The sequence below is a fragment of the Aedes aegypti genome, chromosome 3 (assembly GCF_002204515.2).
Source record: "Aedes aegypti strain LVP_AGWG chromosome 3, AaegL5.0 Primary Assembly, whole genome shotgun sequence".
NCBI lineage: Eukaryota > Metazoa > Arthropoda > Insecta > Diptera > Culicidae > Aedes > Aedes aegypti.
In genome coordinates this window covers 64007493-64031113 of record NC_035109.1, presented here as the reverse complement: position 1 = coordinate 64031113, position 23621 = coordinate 64007493, and the positions used below count along the sequence as shown (strand labels likewise).

Here is a 23621-nt window from a genome sequence, read left to right as displayed (position 1 = left end):
CCGAATGGATGCAGAAAAGAAATACGTTGATTGCATCGTAGCAGCTGGTGAACTGGAACGAAGCAAAGTGAAGGAGAGAAAAAGAGAGTGAGGCTATATGTCGGGAGTGTCTCGCACTCTGGTCGGTATCAGTGCGCGTCCTCCTCAGTCTAATGACGATTTTGGTCGCGGACGGATTGTCTTTGGTTTGTGCGTGAAAAAAAAAACAAGAAATAAAAAAAAGAAAGAGATAATGGCTGATGTTGCCATGAGAAAAAAATAAATGTTTTATTTTGAAGAAATACGACAAGGGGTAATATGCCCCAGCTCAGCTACAAAAAAGGCGACAAATTAGATTGTTAGAACTTTCGAGCGATCACTATTCTAAATGCGGCCTACAAAGTATTATCCTGGATCATCTTTTGTCGTATGTCACCTGTAGTAAACGAGTTCATGGGAAGTTATCAAGCCGGCTTCGTTGACGGCCGATCGACAATGGACCGGATCTTTACTGTACGGCAAATGCGTTACGAGTTCGTCTACCTTGAACCCTTGCCAACGGCTGACAATAACGTTAGCCGTGAAATACGTAGGCACATCATCAGTGGAAGTCAGGCCTATTATGGCCTGCACAAAAAGCTCTGTCAAAAAAGATTCACACTCGCACAAAATGCACTATGTACAAAAACGCTCATAAGGCCGGTGGTCCTCTATGAGCATGAAACGTGGACGTTTCTCGACCTGCAAGCACTTGGAGTCTTCGAACGTCGGGTGCTTAGGACGATCTTTGGCGGTGTGCAGGAAAACGGTGTGTAGCGAAGAAGGATAATTCACGATCTCGCCCAACTCTACGGTGAACCCAGTATCCAGAAGGTGGCCAAAGCTGGAAGGATACGATGGGCAGGGCATGTTGCAAGAATGCCGGACAGCAACCCTGCAAAGATGGTGTTCGCTTCGGATCCGGTTGGTACAAGAAGGCGTGGAGCGTAGCGAGCTACGTGGGTGGATCAAGTGCGCATCGATTTGAGGAACGTGGGGCAGAACCGAGGATAGAGAGATGCGGCCACGAACCGGCGTGAAATTTTTGAAACAATGTTATCTGTTTAGATGTTAACTAAATAAATGAAATTTTATTCAAAACAATTTATTTTATTTTGCAAAAGGTACCATTTTTGTTGTTTGTACAAAATCAGAACTGCTGCGGCAGATATGATGTGATGCTTTGGTTGTGGGTGGAAGTATGTGTTATTTATCCCATCAATGACAATAGCAAACATCCAATAAAACAAATCGCCCAATAAAATTTGTAGAACCCATTTCCAATCAAACAAACAATTGCCCGACTCGAATCAATCACCATCCGGACATATATTGATCGGCGAAGTCCGATTGTGGCTGCACAATCAATCAACACGTGCCCCTGTGCTAACGCCCTCTCATCAAGCTTTCCCAATCATCATTAGAATCAACATCAGCATGAACCAACAATCGAAGCAACGCTCCCTCCTAACCACCGTCCTGCTCCAGTGCTCAAACAATCCAAACAAATCTCTAAAAAACATAGTATATTTAAACATAGGAAAAGTATTGATAAACAAACCTCCCACCGAACAACCGACCCACAGTGGATCGGTCGAAAACAAATGTCTGCCAAAATCTCAAACTTTCATATAAATTGTATATATTTTTATACATTGCTTTAACTTGTATATTTGACATAGTTAATATCACATTCCAGCATAATTATTTCTCTTTTTTTCTTTTTTCCTTATTTTAGGATAGTAATCACGATATAATTTATTTCATTCCTCTTTAATTAATTAGCTGGTGAATTGTATTAAATATATATTTCCATGGAAAATAATGTCAAATCCACTCAATTAAAATTCAAAATCCAACGAATATGTTTCATGCTATGTATTTTAATCATACAAGTGTTGGGTTAATCGAGGAAAATATTACAGAAACCTACTTTAATTTATAAGAATTTCGATCCACTGTGCAACCGATCAAGCGCGCGCGATGATTCGCGGCTACCGACTGGAAAAGAATGAACTCTCATCTCACGTCGAGCGAGGTGTTGGGGTTTGTTCGCGGGTCGGTGTAATGGAGTGCGGCCCACGCGAGAGGTGTTTGTAACTACAAATAAACAATTTTTCCCTTCTTTGCATCGCTACACAATAATGTTGTTGATTTTTTTTTGTTCTTTGGGTTTGTTTTGATTGAAGAATTACTCTTACGGAGCATGATGATGCGCTAGCGGGCAACCATTCAGGGGAATCAAACATCAAAATCTTGGTTATGGTCGGTTTATGTGTTTTATATTTATAGATATCATGTGCAGTGGCTTTTTGATGCTATTATATGGCGCGATGACCGTTACTTTTTTTCTGGTGTAGCATTGATTCAATGAGTGATAAGATGGTCCAAATAAATTTTGTTTTTGAAAAATTGGTTTATTTAGAAGTTGAAAGCTAATGAAATATTTACATATACTTCAGCGAAATACTCTAACGTTCAATTAAAATTCTACTTACCCATAGTATTGCCATGAATTTATTGATTTCATCGTTAATTTACAATATTCTTTTTAGCATATTGTGTGACAGCTCTCTTCTCTTCTATTCTCTAGAGTTACGTATCAAATGGGACAGCCTTTTTAGCAGGTTTCACTTGATTAGTGAGCATTTATCATCTCAGCTAATCAAAACTTCGTTTATTTTACGTTCTATTGCGTTCTGCAAACAGGAATTAGTCACGGCTGTATGTATTATTCTCCACTGATTTTGCAGGGTTAAAGGATTTTCACTGCAATCTGTATATTGTAAAAAGAACAGAGAAGCGAAGCGTTCATGGCGGCTTGACATAATAACTAAAAATAGTGAGCATAATTGTAGATGCCTTACACATGTGGATACGAGCCGTAATGAGGACTCACGATTGCTATTACAGTTACAACTCATGTGTGCCAACTGGATACATGGTTGAAGCCCACAATGCCCGGCAAGAGCAATTCTTATTGCACGATAACACAGCGTAACAAAAATTGACAGTTTTGCGTTTCAAATTATGTGTCTCTAGTAGATTTGGGGTTACTGTATCTGATGCCGTTCTCAGAAATGTTCAAGCACGTCACAATTCTTAGCTACAGATCGCCAAAGTTGTACAAAACACTGTTTTCTATGATGTGATCTTTGTGATCTTTTTTTTTTAAGCTTGTCAAATATGGCTTAAATTTTTTATTTAAGACATAATTTAGTTGAAATTGCACGATTAAATTTAGATAAAATCGATTATATTAGCGTGCTTGCAGTATCCATACAAAATTCTTCGATTCTCTAAACTTTTCTAAACCATCAAAAAATAACTTTTGAGCATCAAAAGTACTATGAATTTTGTTGATAAGGATTGTCATACACATAAAGTTTGTATTCTGTGAAAAATTAAGCAAATAAATTGCCATAAAAGCTGACAAACTTGCATGCAAGTTGGCTGAAATAGTCAAATATTGCATTTTCAACAGCCAATATCTCAAAAACTAGACGTAAGAAACACTTGGTCCATTCTGACTTAACGTCGCACGGATCTCAGATTTTTGACCGGACTCAAAAAAATTCCAACTATAATCGTAGAAAAACTAGCAGAATACCCGTATCCTTTCCCGTATCCTTAAGGTGAAACAGTTTGGAATCATCTTCTAAGATTGCACTGAAACTTCAAAGGCACAAATCTCGCGAAGAACGCATCCAACAACAGTGAACTTTTTATTTTGCCTTTGTGCACTAGCAGAAAGCTTAAAATAAGAAGATCAGAAACGTTTGCCAACTATTTCTCCAGTTTAGTGCCTTCGAAAACGTGAGTAGGGGCACAAGTCGGCCATTGTGACGGTTATTTTTGGGTTCCGAGATGTTTCACCTTAAAAAAAAAAATGCAAAAAATGCGAGGATCTCTCTCTCCCTCCCTCGTTGAGATGTACTTATTTTCGATCGATATTAAAACGAGTCTGTCCCTAAGCTTTTGGGAAGTTTCCCACTATAGATCGAAAGGCAATTTTCTTGACTAGCGTTTCATACAAAAAACGCAAGAGATGAGGTTAATGTGACTTAGTTATTGATTAAAGAGAAAGTAAACAAAGCGAGCCTCTGAACTCGCGCTGCCTGTTAATCGACCTGGAGACGCTTTCCGCCAGGCGCATAAAGCTGCAACGCGTTTTCATTTTTGATTTGCTTTCAAATCGCATTGACTGTTCAGCTCTGCTTAACAGTATCAATATAAATGTCCCTTCTCGCACCCTCCGAAGCCATAATGCATTGGTTCTCCCAGTTAGTAGGACGACGTACGGATTTAATAATCCATTTTATGTTTGTATTCGTGCTTTCAACACTGTATTTTATCTGTTCGACTTTGATATAAGCAAAAATGTATTTGTTAGTAGAATTAAGAATATAGTCTAGAATAGCATACAGTCTGTAGGGGCCCAGATAGCCGTAGCGGTAAACGCGCAGCTATTCAGCAAGACCAAGCTGAGGGTCGTGGGTTCGAATCCCACCGGTCGAGGATCTTTTCGGGTTGGAAATTTTCTCGACTTCCCAGGGCATAGAGTATCTTCGTACCTGCCACACGATATACGCATGCAAAAATGGTCATTGGCAAAGTAAGCTCTCAGTTAATAACTGTGGAAGTGCTCATAAGAACACTAAGCTGAGAAGCAGGCTCTGTCCCAGTGGGGGGACGTAACGCCAGAAAGAAGAAGCATACAGTCTGTACAGCTAAGGCCGAAGACGGTGAATAAATAAATAAAATAAATAAATAATTCAGAAAGGTCCTTTTGAAACGTTGAGCAAGAAATGCTTTCTGTTTTTTATTCTCATAGTGTTTGGCATTTCTGAATGGATCAACGGATGATTTAAAAAAAAAATCACTGAACAACCCTGTATATGTTCTGGAACAAATTTCCATGAGCATTCCTGGAAGTAATTCGGTTTTTGGTACATCCATAGAGAATTATTTGAAGATTCTTGAATAATCTTTGGAAAAAGCTGTGGATTAATCTGAGACCCGTCGCCTCGTGTTACACAAAGCACGAGTGTGGTGTTATTAACGATTTCTGAACATGCGATCACTCTTGATATAATCTATCAAACAATTGCTGAACCTCTAGACGATCTTCAGAACAATTCCTAAAGAACTCTAAGAGGGTCAAGAAGTTCTTCTTCTGATTCAGAATTACTATAGAAATTTCTGGAAGTAGTTCTTAGTTAATTCTTAAACATGATTTCATCAAATTCCCACTGATATTTTCTGGTCTCTATTTTAAGGCCTAAAAAGTCTATTTAAGTTTTTGCACTAGTTACTACTACAACAATTTTCCCAATAATTCCTCCAATCGTTCTTGAACAAAATTCTATCGAGATTCTATCCAATGTTTCCAGAGATATGATTGATTTTTATTTTCGTAGATGAAAAACCGAATTTTGTGCTATACCATTTAACTCATTATCCATTAAGTATGACCTTAAGATGAAACAGTTTGGAATCAACTTATAAGATTGCACTAAAACTTCAAAGGCACAAATCTCGCGAAGAAAGCATCCAACATCAGTGAACTTTTTATTTTGGTTGTGTGCACTAGCAGAAAGCTTAAAATAAGAAGATGAGAAACGTTTGTACACTATTTCTCCAGTTAAGTGCCTTTGAAAATGTGAGTAGGGGCACAAGTCGGCCATTGTGCCGGCCATCTTTAGATTCCAAGATGTTTCACCTTAAAACATACATAGGTTTTATCATAGGTTACTTTAGGGTTTTTTTTTCAAAAATTCCTCACGGATTTGACGTTTTGAAGTTTACATGTACACGATGTACAAATTGAAACTGCGAAAAGAAACCTCGGCTCCGGTGGGGATTAAACCCACGACTCCCTATTCGCTAGATGGGCGCTTTAACTCACAAGCTGCGGAGCCCCTTGAGAGACCCCGACGCTCGGAGGCGAACTGACTCGATTACTCCAAAGCACATGGGATCATCATTTCGCAGCCTAAACTTCGTGGTCGTCGTCCGACTAGATCGGATCTCGACCGATCGACTACGTTAGAGAGATCGTTGTTCATAGCTTGTAGGTTGAAGCGCTTATCTAGCGAATAGGGGGTCGTTGGTTCGATCCCCACCGAAGTTTCGTCGTGTACATGTAAACTTCAAAACGTCAAAGCTTAATATCTGCAAGATTCCTTAGGCGGGAATTGCCTGTTTTAACCAGGAAACTTGGAGGATGTCCCAGGGAAGTCTATGAAAGAATCACTGGATAAAATCTTGTAGGAATAAAAACTCTATTAAAAAAAATCTCACATAATTTTTGGAGGAATTCTTATGATTTCCGAAATATTCTTTAAAGAAATTCCATTTCTCTGGTACTCCATGGAAAAATCCAGCCTGAATTCTTGAAATACCCTTAGCAAAATTCTTCTTCGGAAATAATAGCTAATAACTTTAGAAATTTCCGAAGTAATCTGAACATACAGTATTGGACAAAACATTTAAATTTAATTTTAAAAACATAGAAATTTTCATATGAAATGAGAACAAAACATTTGTTTGACGTAAGCAGCTTGTAATTATACTTCAATTTGTAGCATATTGACGGTACCGTAAGGAAGCCATTCACCACTCATGCTCCATTTACCGCTCATTGAATTGTTCTTGAGAAAACTTAACAATTTTTGCAATAAATGTTATCATCATGTATTAGCATATCAAGATATAGGAGAAGGTTTCGACCGTGATTGTTTTAAATTATTATTGTTTTATGGCTATATCGGTCATGCGACTCAAAGGTAAAGGGAGTCTATAGAAGTAAATGATGGAAACGAATAGGTGCATTGGCTGCACAGGCTGTGTTGGTAGCAAAGCTCAAAGCTTTGAGCCAACCCTTTTCCAGTAGAGAAGCTAGGCAAAATACAGGACGCTTCGATGCTTTACTGACTTTAAAATGGCTTGCTCAATTTGCACCACCTAATTAAATTTCAATCTTGTCGCTCCCTTGCGACGCCTATGCACCTATTCGTTTCCATCATTTACTTCTATAGACTCCCTTTACCTTTGAGTCGCATGACCGATATAGCCATAAAACAATAATAATTCATATCAAGATAGGGATTGTTTTAGAAGGAAATTGATTTTATATTATTTATTTTTTATAAAATATAATTTAAAGCTGTTTAAGGTGGTTAACATGAGTTTATAAATGATTTTATTATGACAGATCGAAAAATGCTTTTGGCTGTTAAGCTTCAATATATTGTCGTTTTATAATACTAAGATAACAACCAGCTAGTGAAATTAAATTAATTTTAACTAGTGCTTTGAATAGGGCCTCATGCTTAGGATGAGCAGTGAATGGCGCCCTAAACCTGAATCATTGTCATATGTTTTATTCGGAACCATTAAAAGATTTTTCACCTTTCATCTTTTTTCCTGTAAAAACAAATGTTTTCTCTTGCCTAGAGAGCAACAAGTTTGGTAAAATTTCGAAAAGCCGATTTTTGACAAAATTTAATATGTTGAAATGCTGTTAAATGAGCGGTGAATGGCGTCCTCACGGTAATTAGATTTTCAACATAAATATTTTTTGTTAGCCAATGCAAGATGTGAAACGTGTCACAATTTATCATGTCAGTTGAAAATGGCGCTGAATTGACATCTGTTACATGGAGCACATGATAAAACAATTAACCATATTTTTGTAATTAATATTATAGTTCTTCTCAGTAGCGCAACCAGGATGTGGTTCTGGAGGGGGTTTTGTAAATTTGAATTTGATATGGTATTTTTTAATATGAAAAAATCGAGTTGAAGATTTATGTAAACTTCACTATTTTAATACGCATAGCAAAAATTGACTAAACAAGAGAACAATGCATAAACGTGATAGCGTTAAGTCGTCCATCTGTGTTGTTCTTTTAATATGTTTTTAAGGTTTCAACGATGAGAATCTTTAAGCGCAAAATTTTGCAATAGAAATCATTACAACTATTACAGCCGGTCGAAAGCCAACCAGCATTGAAACACTTAACTTCCTCCAGTGGGAGAATAACTGCTTCATGTTAAAAAATCGATAATCCAGAGAATCGAATCTAAAAGTTAAAAACGAGTTTTGCTTTCACTGTGAAGATTTTATTACCAAATATGTGTGAACATCTTGATTTGTCATTTTTGGATGATTTCGTAATCCGATTGATTAACTACTGTAATTCATAATCACCACTTTTAAAATAGCATAATTGTTAAAATTCCTAATAGGATATTTGCTTCGACAGAATTCTGATTCTATAATAGTAATAGTTGTAAAATTTAGTTGAAATACTGAGCTAACTGAAACATTTTTAATTCTTCGGATGCTTATGTTAACCTTCAATTGACCACCACCAAAAACACCGAGGTGATGCTTAAAAACAGCACTACTGAAGTGTTAAAAAGTTCCCAATATATCTAAATATTTGACAAACTTCTCATACAAAGCCTTAAATTTATAATTAGGAAAAGGCAATCCAATTTCGTTATTTATGGGCTTTTTTTTATTAACATCTTCTATGGCGTAAGAATTGACAAAAACCTAAACTTTGAATATGAAACTGTAAAAACCACTGAAACACTTATTGTTAATATGATCCAAACTAAGTTACTTTTGCGTAGTTGCATAAGATGTGTAGTAATAAGGTTCAAAAATATACTTGGCAATCCTTCAATTTTTTCGGCTCTGGAGGGGGGGGATGGTTGTTTGACCCCCAAATCCCCCCCTGGTTGCGCCACTGGTTCTTCTGGAAACATTAATTATTCCACTAAGGTCGAGATTTTATTCCACATTACTCTACTAGAAAGCTTCTCTATTAGTAGATCCATTTTAAAACGACCACATCATAAACATATTAAAAGTAAACCATTGACTTCACCCCTGAAACCACTTATTCCGCAATCACAATCATCACATCGAATTTAGCACCAAGGACTTTCCGTGCAAATGTGAGCTATACCACAACATCCACGTGGCAATTATGAAATGTATGTCCTATGTCTTATCTGTTCTCCCCAGCACTAGCGGCTGACTAACTATACTGCCTTTTTCTACTGCAGGTTTCACACATGAATTTACAACGCTTGCCTACTTACTTTTGATTTCTTGGACTTGCTCGAAGATTTGGACGACGACGACGATTTCTTCTTGCGCTGGGGGATCTTGCCGGCGAACTCCTGCAGCTGTTCACGCCCAGCCATATAGTCCAAATGCGGCGGAATGTATCCACTCATCGTGGCCATGGTGCTACTGCTACCGCTGCTACTACTGTTGGCACCGATGGTACTGGTACTGGTGCTGCTTCCGGCGTCGAGGAGATGGTGATGTGCCCCCGGTAGCAGTCCCAAACAGTGAGGGCTGCATGCGGCTATGGGAGCGGCAATGGTATCTCCTTCCGATATGGACGATGGCTGAGAGGAGTCCGATTCGCTCGATTCATCTCCATCGTGGCCACTGGGACCACCGTGGTGACTCCAGTTGGTGGTGGTGCTGGCGTTTGCGGTGCTGGGCAGTTGGTAGCTCGATGGGAACTGGTGACTGGGGAAGGAAGAGGGATTTGAAATTAGATGAGATCAATAGTTTTCAACCGGGGGGTTTTCCCTACTAGGGAGGAGGTTTCTCGAGGAAAAACTACAAGATTTTATTTTTCCAGAGTTTGTTTTCTATAATACCTCCAGAGACTTCTTCAGGAATCCCCCCAAGAATCCCTCTTTCTTCATCAATTTTTCCAGCGATTTTTCAAGGGATGGTTAAAGGTTTCTCGATAAATTGCTCCATGAAATTCTTGAGTACCCTAGCACTACTACCTTCAGTAATTCACACGGTGATTACTAGGATTTTTTGTCAGTACTTTATTTTATGATTTTTTTCAGATCTTCTTTTCTCTGGCGATACATCCCAAAATTAACAGAGCCAACTTTTTAACTTTGTGTTCCTATGAGCACTTCTACATTTAACAGCGAGCTTTCTTTGCCAATTGACGCCAATTCTCGATCGGCGGGATTCGAACCCACGACACTCAGCATGGTCTTCTTCTAGGCATTTTAACATGAAATCCCTCAATAACTCATCCATGGTTACTCTTAGTATTATTCCAAAAATTCCTCCAGGATAATCTATCTACTAACTCTTCTAACAAATGTGACAATAAATTCGACATAGGTTCCTTTACGAAGTTCTCCACGATTTTTTTCTAAGAATTTTTCTGTAAGTTTATCGAATACTCCTGCAGTTTTATGCAACATTTGTCGAATAATTTCTCAAGTAAAATCTACGTGGGTTCTTCAAAAGTTCATTCAGGGTGTCACAGCAGCTAAAAATACAGTTTTTTTAATCATTTCTCCGATCATTCCCATACAAACTTCTCCAGGGATTCCGTCAGATGTTTTCAAGGAGTAACTTCAGCAAATCCTACAGGATATTATTCTAAAATGTCCTGGGATCTCAGGAAATAAAAGCCGAGTATTAGTAATTCGTGCTTCGTTGCTAAGCTACCGGACAATCTATTAGCTGAATCTCGGTTGAAATTGAAAACCAAGATTTGTACAGCCGAGCAATTATATTATAGTTTCTGAGCTCAATTCACGACTGTTAGCATGATCACAGTCATCATCACATCATTGCTTCATCACAAGATTATCTAACGATTTATTTTAAAAACATGCCTCCTTCTTCTCTGGTTGATGGCAGTGTTGACCAGACTCATTTCCCCGCAATTCGAATTGTGAAGCCATGAACTGTTATAACTGTGCGTTGTATTCCTGAGATGGAGGAGGAGGTGGTTGGGCTTGAGTGTTGCACATGGGATCGGACAGTGTCGATCTCGGTGGGCCGCAATTCAAGTTTCGGTGAAATGATTCACACTCACTCACTCACTCATTTCATTTCACCGAAACTTGAGTTGTGGCTCTCTGGGATCAAAATTGATCAATTTAGTGTGCAGTACTCAAGCTTAACCATCTGCTTTTCTATCTTAGGAGGATAGAGCATGGTTGTAGTAGTTCGTGGCTTCGTAGTTCGGAAAATGTTATTTTCGGGGAAATGAGTCTGAACAACACTGGTCGATGGAAATGTTTTCGCCAGGGAAATTTATCTTGTCTTTGGAAATCTCAATATTTTTCTTCGGCAGTCTACCAAAAATCTAGTTAGAACCAAGTTATCTTAAAACGCTTCCTTCTTCGAAAAATACGTTAAAGCATTTGACAATAGAGCTTCATATATTTTACAGGAATTTTACCTTTCCTCAAGATGTTTTTTTTTTCGATTTTCCAAAAGTCTCTCCAAGATTCATTTCCAGAAATCGTTAATAGGAGAACATCAAATTTATCCAACGAGTTGTCAGCATCGAGGTGTTTTTTGGAATGCATATTTATCATCTTACGGGAAATTTCTCCAAAACATTAGCAATAGATCTGTGCGCCACCGCACCAAGCCGCCGCCACCGATCCATTTTACGTCACGCTGACGCCGAATGAGGCATCGGCGGCGCGCCATACGCAGATTAGCAATATGCCGCCGATTTTGTATTTTCATGCCGATAAATAACTCGACTCATGAAACTCCATAAATTCTATCGTAGTTTCCTGCACGAATTCCTTTATAATTGACTTTGGAAAGCCGATAAGACCAGCAATTACTCTAAGAATGCTTACAGAGATTCCTCAAGTAACCACCCAACGGGTCTAAAAAGAACACTCATTATCCATCCAAAAAAAGGAGTTTCAAAAAGGACCAAGACACTACCAAAGAATCTTTATAGGATGTCCATGAAATATTACTCAAACAATTGAAGCAAGTGTATGCCCAGGAATTAGGAATTATTCCTTAGAAGTTTTTTTTTATGTTTTCTCTCTATGTTTGTTTTAGGGAATGTACCAGTGATTTCTACCTAAATAATTTTACAGATGTTTCTTAGATTCCTCTGGCGTTTTATAAGGAACTGTTATGGTTTTTTTTTATTTGTTCCTCTGTATGAATTCTTCAAAATATTGTCGCATAAATAACTTTAGAGATTCACCCTACAGTCTCTTTTGAAAACAATCGTGATATAAAGGATAAACCAGGATTTCCTAAAAAAAAAGTCCTGCGTGAATTCTTCTATTAACCCAAAAAACCCATTCCGGGATTTTTTTTATATATCCTCACTAACTCCTCCAATCATGTATTTAAAAACACACATCAAAAATTCCTTTAGTTATTATTCCGAACGATGTTATAAGGATTTATCAAGAAATTATTGAAAGGGTTCCTTCAAGAATTCTGCCAGCAGTTTTTTTTCTGGGATTTCTTAAAAGATTACATTGGTATTGGATATCTATATTTCTTTAACGAATTTATGAGTAGAGTATTCGCTAAGGATTACTCTTGAACTTTAACCAGAACATTCACAATCAAATCTTCTATAGTTTCTCTGGAAATTTTTACATGGATCTTCTCTTTCGATACCACCAAAGATGCTTATCAACTTTATCTGTCAATAGTTCATCCAATTTTTTTTCAAAGAAAAATCCTTGAAAGATTGTTCCAGGGATTCTTTAGTAAATTCTCCATCATTTTTTTATTGTACTTTGTAAAACTCCTTTGGATATTTGGACACAAATTCTTCCCAGAAATTTCTTAGGGATTTGAAAAAAACACAACACTGTTAATTCTTGTATGGTGGCTATGGAAATCTCTGTGACACACCTGTACATTCAATGTTAATTTTTACTGAACTGATAAACTTAATAAGTAATCATTGCTGAAGAAATACATTCACCAAACACAACGCTTGTCTATCACGAGAAAAATTTAACAATTTTAAGTGGTTCCAGAAGTAAAAATTATCAGTATTATTATCTTAACTTTTATTCGGCGAAAATGCATTTTGTTTGTTCAAAAAACCGGTGTGCTAATTGGAGTTCCGCGCACTGTAGATATTATTTTTAAAGCTCCTTTAGAATTGTTTCCAGGATTTTTGCAGCAAAATCTCAAATCTCTTTACCTTTCACGTGCATAATATCGCATGTTAATTAGTTCAAAATTGATCATAATGCACTAGTTATGAATTATTCCACATTTTTTCTTCAATAAAAAAAAAAATAAAATCTTTTCCATGCCATTCTCTACAAGTTTATGCAAGCATTTTTCAATTTTTTCATGATTTTTTTTTTAATTCTAAAAACCGTGTTTGATTTTTTTAAACTTAACCAGAGATTCGTTAAGAACCACTCTAAGAACCATTCCAATATTTCTTTAGAGATACTTTAATATACCTTATTAGGTAATATTCTCGGAGATCTTCCAGAAAATGCTCAATGCAATTCTCGAAAACTTATTCAAACCGACTCAAGTCAAAAAAGTATACAAACTTACTTTATCGATGCTACGTGTTTCGCAGACGAAATTCTACACATTTCGCTCTAAACTAACTCGATTTTTCACTTTTAGAGCGTTTACTTTCCGGATTTACAAAACGACGAAAGTAAGATTTTCAACTTTCGCTACCTAACCACTACTTTCGCCGCTCCGCTGTATGGAGAGACAAAGTGACTTATCCACGAATCAAAACAAAACACTACTTGAGCCGATTTTACACTGATACAAAAACGTCGAAAGTAACTGAATAATTCGGCTTATCATTTTGTAATAAAATTGTTGTAGGAAATAACAGGAACTCCCTAGTTTTTTATCGCGAGCTTATTGTACGCAAAATTTAAGCAACGTACACGACGAAAAAATGCTTAATAGGTGATTCATTTTAAAACAGTTTTAGAAGACAGGTTGTGATTCTTCTAAATAAATTTTCTCAAAACCGTATGGAAGTTAGTTACGTCGATTTGAAAAAGTAATCGAGAATTCATGGATTTGTTCAAAAACTTCTCTTGAAATTCTGCAATGATTTCCTCTAACATTGCACTTAGGATTCATCCCAGAACCTCTCAGTTATACTTACAAAGATGGTCACAAGTTTTTTTTCTTGTATTTCCTCCAAAGTTTTCTCAAAATATCTTCCAATCAAGTGTTTGCAAGCGCATATATTGCTACTAGAATTTTGATACGATCTTTGTTTTTTTTTTCAGGATTCTTTAAGAATGCTTCAAACGTTCGTGCAAAAATTGTTCGAAGAGTTCTCTTCCAGTTCATATGTCCAGCAAAAAACAAATCATAAAATTCTTCTTACACATTTTTTTGATAAATCATACTCATTTTTCTGGAGTTATTTCTCCAAATATTATTGCGAGTCCTTTTTTTGTTCTTGATTATTTTTCTCGATAATTCGTCCATGGACTTTTTTAAGATTTTGAATGACATTTGGCGAGTCTCAAGGATCAAATTATGTGTCTCTGGTAGATTCAGGATTTCTGAATTTGATATTGTTTTCAGAAATGTTCTAGCACGTCAAAACTTTAGGCTACAAACCACCAAAGTTGTATAAAACACTGGTTTCACTAATGTTTGCATGGAATTAAATGAATAATTTATCAAATTTGGCACATTCAACAGCCAATATCTAGAAAACTAAGCGTGTCATGCTATTTTTTAAAACGGCAATGCGTTCAGAAATCCCAAATTAAGTAAAAATTGATATTTTGGTGCTTGACACAAAAACATGTTTCGCAGTGTTTGCTTTCAAGAATATTTTTATAAGTTTTCTTGTAAGGGTTTCACCATAAATTCCTCCATTTTTTCCAGGGTGTGTTGCAAATATTTCTTCGTAGATTTTTGAAGGTTTTCACATTCCTTCAAAGATTATTCCAGGTAGGCGAATATAGGACAACAATTAAAATCACTGTTATATGAGTGATTCCAAGCAACAGCACCAAAATTTGGTAAATTTTTTAATTCATTTTTTTCTATTGAGCTGAAACTTTGCACAGTTTTCCAGTTCCATCTAAATCGTCATTTTCCGATATCAAATCTTCAAGTTGAGTCACGACTAACTTTTCAAAAGGGTGTATGTGAAAATGGTTCAAAAATATTCAAAAAGCTGCACAGCAAAAACGGTTCGTTCGATTGTTAGACAACTAAAGAAACAAAGTTAGACAACTAAATATAGATTCCAAAAAAAAATACACACAGTAAAAAAAATTTTTTTTTGCATTAAAAAACATAATTTTTGACACAAAAACTCAAATATCTCAAAACCTTATCTTAATAAAGATAAAAAAAAATAAAAAAAAAAAATCAAAACCTTATCGGAATTTTTTGAGGGAAAAAGGTCCATTATATTAGCTATCTACCATAAAAATTTGGTGATGGTAAACCAATAAACAAAAAAGTTATGACATTTCAAACATGTCACAATTTTCACATTTAGTAGAAAATTTTTTTTTTCGGTGTAAATTATTACGGGAACCGCAGTTTGTTGCTGATTTTATTGTTAAGGGCCTTGCGTGAATTAAACAAGTCGTTTTCATGTATTCATTAGTATTATGTATATTATATGTATAAATATTATGTATATGTATAAATATTATATGTATATGTATATATGTATAAATTAAAATGAATTAACAGATTTCACGAAAATAATTTTTTTTTTTACCAGGATATTTTTTTAGAGTATGATCGATGAGTTTCTAAATGTTATATATAAACTTTAAAAGTTTTGGATTTGGGTATGCGTTATGAGATCATGAAAACATTTTATTAATACTTATTTATTTATTTATTGTTATTCAATTTTTTTACAATATCGAACACTTTTGCATCATTATCAGTACAGTTCGAGTATAGTTTTGCTTTAATTTTATTTTCTGACAATGGAATGAAACAGTGAAATTTTTGGGTTCCTTGGATCGTTTTCGCGTTATTATATTGCTCGCTGAGCTCTGATGCCGTTAATTCGTACTCTTCAGTAGTAGTAAAACAAAATGATAATTTTGTTAAATCTTCTTCTTTTCTGCGATTCGCCCAATCAAATAGTTACTTACTTACTTATTTGGCTTTACATCAATTATCTTGATAAAGCCTCGCCAACAATATTTCGCCAATTCCCTCGGTTCATGGCCGCTTCTCTCCATCCTCGACTGTGACCCACGCTCTCCAGGTCCTGGTGTACCTGGTCAATCCACCTAGCTCGCTGCGCCCCACGCCTTCTTGTTCCGACCGGATTCGTGGCGAACACCATCTTTACAGGGTTGTTGTCCGGCATTCTTGCAACATGCCCTGCCCAGCGTATCCTTCCAGCTTTAGCTACCTTCACGATACTGGGTTCGCCGTAGAGTTGAGCGAGTTCGTGGTTCATCCTTCGCCGCCACACGCCGTTCTCCTGCACGCCGCCGAAGATCGTCCTTAGCACTCGGCGTTCGAAAACCCCAAGAGCTTGCAAGTCCTCCTCGAGCATAGTCTACGCCTCATGCCCATAGAGGACTACCGGTCTTATGAGCGTTTTGTACATCGTGCATTTGGTGCGGGGGTGAATCTTTCTTGACCGCAGTTTCTTCTGGAGCCCATAGTAGGCACGACTTCCGCTGATGATGCGCCTTCGTATTTCCCGACTAACATTGTTGTCAGCCGTCAGCAAGGATCCAAGGTAGACGAACTCGTCCACCACCTCGAAGGTATCCCCGTCTATCGTAACACTGCTTCCTAGGCGGGCCCTGTCGCGCTCAGTTCCGCCAACCAGCATGTACTTTGTTTTCGACGCATTCACCATTAGCCCGACTCTTGTTGCTTCGCGTTTCAGGCGGGTGAACAAATCTGCCACCGTTTCAAATTTTCTCCCAATAATATCCATGTCGTCCGCGAAGCAAACAAATTGTCCGGATCTCGTAAAAATCGTGCCTCGACTGTTAAGTCCGGCTCTCCGCATGACACCTTCAAGCGCAATATTGAACAACAGGCACGAAAGTCCGTCGCCCTGTCGTAGTCCCCGCCGAGACTCGAACGAACTGGAGTGTTCGCCAGAGATCTTCACGCAGTTTTGCACACCGTTCATCGTTGCTCTGATCAATCTTGTGAGCTTCCCGGGAAAGCTGTTCTCGTCCATGATTTTCCATAGCTCTATGCGGTCGATACTATCGTATGCCGCCTTGAAATCGATGAACAAATGGTGCGTAGGGACCTGGTACTCACGGCATTTCTGGAGGATTTGCCGCACAGAAAAGATCTGGTCCGTTGTCGAGCGGCCGTCGATGAAACCTGCTTGATAACTTCCCACGAACTCGTTTGCTATAGGTGATAGACGACGGTAGAGAATCTGGGATAGCACTTTATAGGCGGCGTTTAGGATGGTGATTGCACGATAATTTTCACACTCCAGTTTGTCGCCCTTTTTGTAGATAGGGCATATAACGCCTTGCTTCCACTCCTCCGGTAGCTGTTCCGTTTCCCAGATTCTGACTATCAGCCGATGCAGACAAGCGGCCAACCTGTCCGGGCCCATCTTGATGAGTTCGGCTCCGATACCATCCTTGCCAGCGGCTTTGTTGTTCTTGAGCTGTTGAATGGCATCCTTAACTTCCCCCATCGTGGGAGCTGGTTGATTTCCGCTGTCCGCTGTGCTGACGTAGCCATCGCCTTCGCTGTCCTGACCTTCTGTGCCTGTGTTCTCTGCGCCATTCAGGTGTTCATCGTAGTGCTGCTTCCACCTTTCGATCACCTCGCGTCCGTCCGTCAAGATGCTCCCATCCTTATCCCGGCACATCTCAGCTCGCGGCACGAAGCCTTTGCGGGATGTGTTGAGCTTCTGATAGAACTTCCGCGTTTCTTGAGAACGGTACAGCAACTCCATCTCTTGGCATTCCACCTCTTCCAGGCGGCGCTTTTTGTCCCGGAATAGGCGGGTTTGCTGTTTCCGCTTCTGTCTGTATCGTTCCACGTTTTGCCGCGTACCATGCTGCAGCAATGCAGCCCGCGCTGCATTCTTCTCCTCTAAAACCTCCTGGCACTCCTCGTCGAACCAATCGTTTCTTGAGCTCCGTTCCACATATCCGACAACGCTTTCGGCAGCGTCGTTAATGGCTGCTTTGACTGTCCTCCAGCAGTCCTCAAGAGGGGCCCTATCGAGCTCGCCCTCATCCGGCAACGCTGCCTCAAGATGCTGCGCGTACGCATTGGCGACATCCGGTTGTTTCAGCCGCTCGAGATTGTACCGGGGCGGGCGTCGGTACCGTACATTGTTGATGACGGATAGTTTTGGGCGCAGTTTCACCATCACCAGGTAGTGGTCGGAGTCAATGTTGGCGCCACGATAGGTTCTGACGTCGGTTATGTCGGAGAAGTGCCGTCCATCGATCAAAACGTGGTCGATTTGCGATTCTGTCTGCTGAGGTGATCTCCAGGTGTACCGATACGGGAGGCTGTGCTGGAAATAGGTGCTACGAATGGCCATGTTCTTGGAGGCGGCAAAATCTATCAGTCGTAGGCCGTTCTCGTTCGTCAGCCGGTGGGCGCTGAACTTTCCAATCGTCGGTCTGAACTCCTCCTCCTGGCCAACCTGAGCGTTCAAATCTCCTATGATGATCTTGACGTCGTGGCTTGGGCAGCGGTCGTACTCGCGTTCGAGCTGCGCGTAAAATGCGTCCTTGTCATCATCAGTGCTTCCGGAGTGTGGGCTATGCACGTTGATTATGCTGAAGTTAAAGAATCGGCCTTTGATTCTTAACTTGCACATTCGTTCATTGATCGGCCACCACCCGATCACGCGCCTTTGCATATCACCCATCACTATGAAAGCTGTTCCCAGCTCGCGTGTGTTGCCGCAGCTCTGGTAGATGGTATGATTACCTCTAAACGTTCGCACCAATGCTCCTGTCCAGCACACCTCCTGCAGCGCTACGATGTCGAAACCGCGGGTCTTCAGTACATCGGAGAGTATGCGAGTACTTCCAATGAAGTTGAGAGATTTGCAGTTCCACGTACCGAGTTTCCAATCGCTAGTCCATTTTCGTCGCTGTGGTCTTTGCCGATTGTTCCGGTCCGTATTCTCTCGTTGACGTTCCTGTGCTGATGTGTTTTTACGGTTGGCTTGCAGGGCCTGACACCAACCCCCTAGATTTCCGGAGGACCATTCCCCCTAAATGTTCGGAGGGCCATAGTGCGCAGTTTAGCTTAGAGTCCTTCTCTGGCACTCGGACGATGATCAGCCGCCCCTGACATGGGGAACAGACGCTGTTGTGAGCCGCTCCTAACGTGGAGTACAGACGCTCCAGGTTTGCAAAAGCAAACCCCCCCTTCCCTGTCAGCATACGACCAAAGTTCCCACCGGGGGTTGGTTACCCGATCTTCCCCAAGGTTACTCGTACCCCGGCCAGTACCACGAGGAGGTAGGGATAGGAGTTGCTGGGCAAGAGGCTAAGGACCGCACAAAGGGGTCTATTTTATTCCTGCAGGTACGCGAGGTACCAATGGTACGCCATGCCCAGCCATTTACCGCGCCCAATCAAATAGTTCTTTTGCAGTTTTAATTGGATGCTCACGTTCTTTGGCTAAACTTGCTCTTGTGGCCATGCGCTTTATGGTTCCTCCAATAGCATCACAAGGACCTTTGCCATGTGACGTAGCAAAGAAATGCCATTCTGCATCAATTCCGTACTTTGATTTAAATTGACATAGGCTCGAAAAAAAACGTTTTTGTACTGCGATGCTGCTCCATCAGACATGAAATATATCTTTCTGATTTCTTTATCCTTATCAACGCGTAAAAAGTTAATCATTTTGGCAATGAACAAATTTACAGATACTGAGTCGTGTCTTAAATCTTCGGAAATTACAATAAAACTAAAATGTTCAATTTGCGTACTTCCATTGAAATAAATAACGAATGGATGAATTGTAGCTTGTTGTACGTTCCAGTGATGGGACTGCACTTCATCTTGCAATACAAAGCTATAGTTTTCAGAAAAATCACAAATGACTAAAAATTCAACATCTTGTAATGTATTTTTCGTATTTTTTAAAAAGCGGGATTGCTCTGTTTTAATAAAGTCGTGAGGAATTAAACTTTCTAATTTCAAGCAAAAAAATGACACAAACTCATCTACAGGTTTTACAATAGTTTCTAGGTCACACCTATCCGTGGTCACCCATTGCTCAAATGATAACTGATCAATATAATTTTCTTCAAACTCAGCGAATAAAGTATTTTCCAATGATGAAGAATCTGGACAATCCGAACAAGATCGTAGATAGCAATTTGATGTTGTATTTTCACACAAAAGACTACCAGTTAACATTTTAATATCCTTTGATAAATTGATTCTTTTCAAACTATGTAAGATTAGGTTAATATTTTCGTGTGTTGTGCACACACAAACATTATGTGTTCCTGAATTGGATAGAAGCTTGCATTGCCTTGGACGAAGGCTTGCCAATGAGGAAAAACCTACCTTAATATTTTCGTTAATTTCCTTGAAGCGTGTATACGCTTCTTTCAAAGTAGTCATCATTAATCGTTTTTGGATTGCTTGACGCTTTCCATCTTTTTTTACAGATACATAATCTTTTTGGCCAGGCATAGCTCTACTTACTTCATCGTCTTCAAAATATTGAATTATTTTTTCTTTTGTCTCATCTGTTAATGAAGTACTCGACCTAGCATTTTTGGTTGCAAGACAGTTATTTTTGAATTGTTTTGCCTCTTTTGCTGTATTTCTATTGGTTTTGAACTCATCAATGACATCTTGAATAGACCACGAGCTTGGCAGCATCGACAAAATCAATAATTTTTCTTTCCTTGTCGTGGCTAGATTCGAGAACCTTTCCTTCATATTCATAATTACCTCATCGTAGTCTGTATTTTCCACATCCTCAGGTCCTAATTTGAAGAGGTTTCTTCGTACAGCTTCGTTGATTTCACGGTATTTTTTCTCGGGATAATTGACGTAACCCATCTTCGTCCATTTAATCGGAGTCACTTTTATTCCAGCTATCCCTTCGTTGAAGCGTTCGATGCATTCATCTTCTGATTGATTTGTTGAAACAGATGTCGCTGATGGTACCGTGGCAAGACTATCTGCACTTGGTACTTCTGGTAACTTCTCAGTTGTTGTCGGTGCATCTAGTAATTCCTCAGTTGTTGTTGTTTTCGAACTTCCTGCAACCTGATCCACCGATGATGTACAGATTGCCCGTTTGTCAACGTTTAAACGGCAGGACGTACAAATGCGTAAATTTGTATTCAATGTAGACATTGGAGCATAACCAGCCGCTTTCAGTTTATCTATGGTGCTTTCGGTGAGATTTCGTAGCTCATTCGAACACTTTTTTTCTGCAAACGGCCTGCAACAGTTGAGAAAGCGACTACTCATGTTGCTCGTTAGATTTTAATAAACAAAATCACTTTTAAGTTTTTACTAACTAGTTTGGTGTCGTTTGCTTCACTGAAGAAAAATTTTACAATTAAATCTTTTATAACCATAGTGGTAGTATATTTTTAGCTTTTTCGTGAGTATGTTCATGGTATGTACCTATCATGTTTTTGATGTTGTTGAAGTTACTCGCTTTCTCCCAAATATGATTAACAAAGTCTATTCTCTACCAAGGCGGGTCTATACCCAGGTGTAATCAGATTTTAACTTTGTGGAGAAAACCAGCGCCGAGAAAACCGACCTGCTTTACGTATACTAGATCACCTGGGTATAGACCCGCCTTGTTCTCTACGAGGTAAACTTTTTGCAGGCAAACTAGTCGTATACCTGTATAGAAAACTTTTTTGTAGCTTTTGTCTTCAATATTAGATTTCTTATAGGTTTCTTTTATCAAAAGGTTTCAACACTATTGAGAGAATTTTTCTTCAGTTACGTACAATAAAAAATATGACACTATCAAGACTTTAGATCACAACACTGGATCGCGTCTAACTTTCTAATAGATATTATAATAGTTATGAATAATTAAATAAAATATCATGAAAACAACCTGTTAACCTCATGTGGTACCCTTAACAAAAAAATTCAGCAACAAACTGCGGTCCTAAAAAAATTAACAATGAAAAAAAAAATCACTAAGTGTCAAATTTGTGAAATATTTGAAATGTCATAACTTTTTTGTTTATTGGCTTACCATCACCAAATTTTTATGGTAGATAGCTAATATAATGGACCGTTTTCCCTCAAAAAATTACGTTGGTATTCCGATAGGGTTTTGAGATTTTTGAGTTTTTGTGACAAAAATGATGTTTTTTAATGCAAAAAAAAAAATTTTTTTTACTGTGTGTATTTTTTTGGAATCTTTATTTAGTTGTCTAACTTTGTTTCTTGAGTTGTCTAACAATCGAACGAACCGTTTTTGCTGTGCAGCTTTTTGAATATTTTTGATTTTCACATACACCCTTTTGAAAAGTTAATCGTGACTCAACTTGAAGATTTGGTATCGGAAAATGACGATTTAGATGGAACTGAAAAACTGTGCAAAGTTTCAGATATTTCTGAAATGGTCGATCAGAATCGACTTGCATGCCTCCGTGGAATCCCTCATATTTGAATTGTTGTGATGGTGTATCAACTGTTCCATCGTTTTTATTGTAGTTCTTATTCCCTAGCGCTAAACGCAAAAATATTCAGCATGATCTTGGGTGTTGGTTTGTAAGTTCGAATTCCACCGCTCGAGGGCTTTTTTCGTAATTTATTGACATTTCAGTAAATAGAGTCTCTCAGGCCTTCCTTAGTCTAATGGTAATGTCGGCGGTTACAAAAAAACCACGCTGAATGTGTATGAGTCGATCCCTGGCCAGTTCAGGATCGAATAGTATCATCGTAAAATGGCAACTTTGGCAAAGAAAGCTTTCATATAATAACTGAGGAAGTTTTTGTGGAAAACTAAGCTATGAAGTAGGCTGTGTCTCAGTAGCAACTTAACGCCGAAAAAAAAATACGATTTTTAAACATTTTGATATCTAATTTTCTCCACGCCGATGTACGCCGCCGTCGCCGCCGCCGAAACTTGTTAACGGAGTGACGTCGATGATGCCACCGCCGCCAGTACAAAAATGCCTTCACGCCGCCGCTGGTTAAAATATTTCAGCGCGCAGGTCTAACTAGGAGTTGCTTTATAATTGTTACAATACTTCTAGTAAAGTACTAAGGACTCTTCATTTTATAAAGTGGACACCTTGTGCATGCTGTATCTTTTAAATTTATCAATGAAATTTCAATCGGTTTGCTGTACATCGTTCGACTAGTATTGAACAATGTTGTGATAATAAAAATTCTCCAAAATAATTAAATTTCACACGAATATGGAACAACGATTAGAACGGTCGATTTTTTTAGGTTATCAAAATCAGTGATTGTTAGAAATTGGCTGGAAAATTCGACAATTTATATTTTTTATTTCCAAAAAAGGCTTGTTCTTCGAAAGCATCATCAATCAGAAACCTGATGGAAATAATCATGTTATTTTTGAGCAACAATTTTACAGACATAATAAAATCATTTTCCCCCTATATTTTTTAGATATAAATATTTTAAATTTGTAGGAAGCTGATATGAGTAGAATTTTTTGGTTAAAAATACGTCCTGACGGAAGTGCTAATATAGTATTAATATGAAAAAAAAACTTACGCTTTCAGAGAGTTACTTATTTGCTTTATTCTTAGAAGACCTTTCTAAGTACATTGACAATCTTCAAAACTGGCAACACTGCTGTAATAAAA

General features: G+C 38.4%; 1 protein-coding gene across 1 annotated transcript in view; it reads right to left on the bottom strand.

Annotated features, from left to right (window-relative positions):
- LOC110677859 (cell death protein hid) overlaps window positions 1-23621 on the bottom strand; it is a 305227-nt gene that overhangs the window by 41279 nt on the left and 240327 nt on the right. The window contains exon 3 of the mRNA XM_021849588.1: window positions 9139-9580. Coding sequence (XP_021705280.1) covers window positions 9139-9580 — 442 coding nt within the window. The remainder of the gene's footprint in view (window positions 1-9138; window positions 9581-23621) is intronic.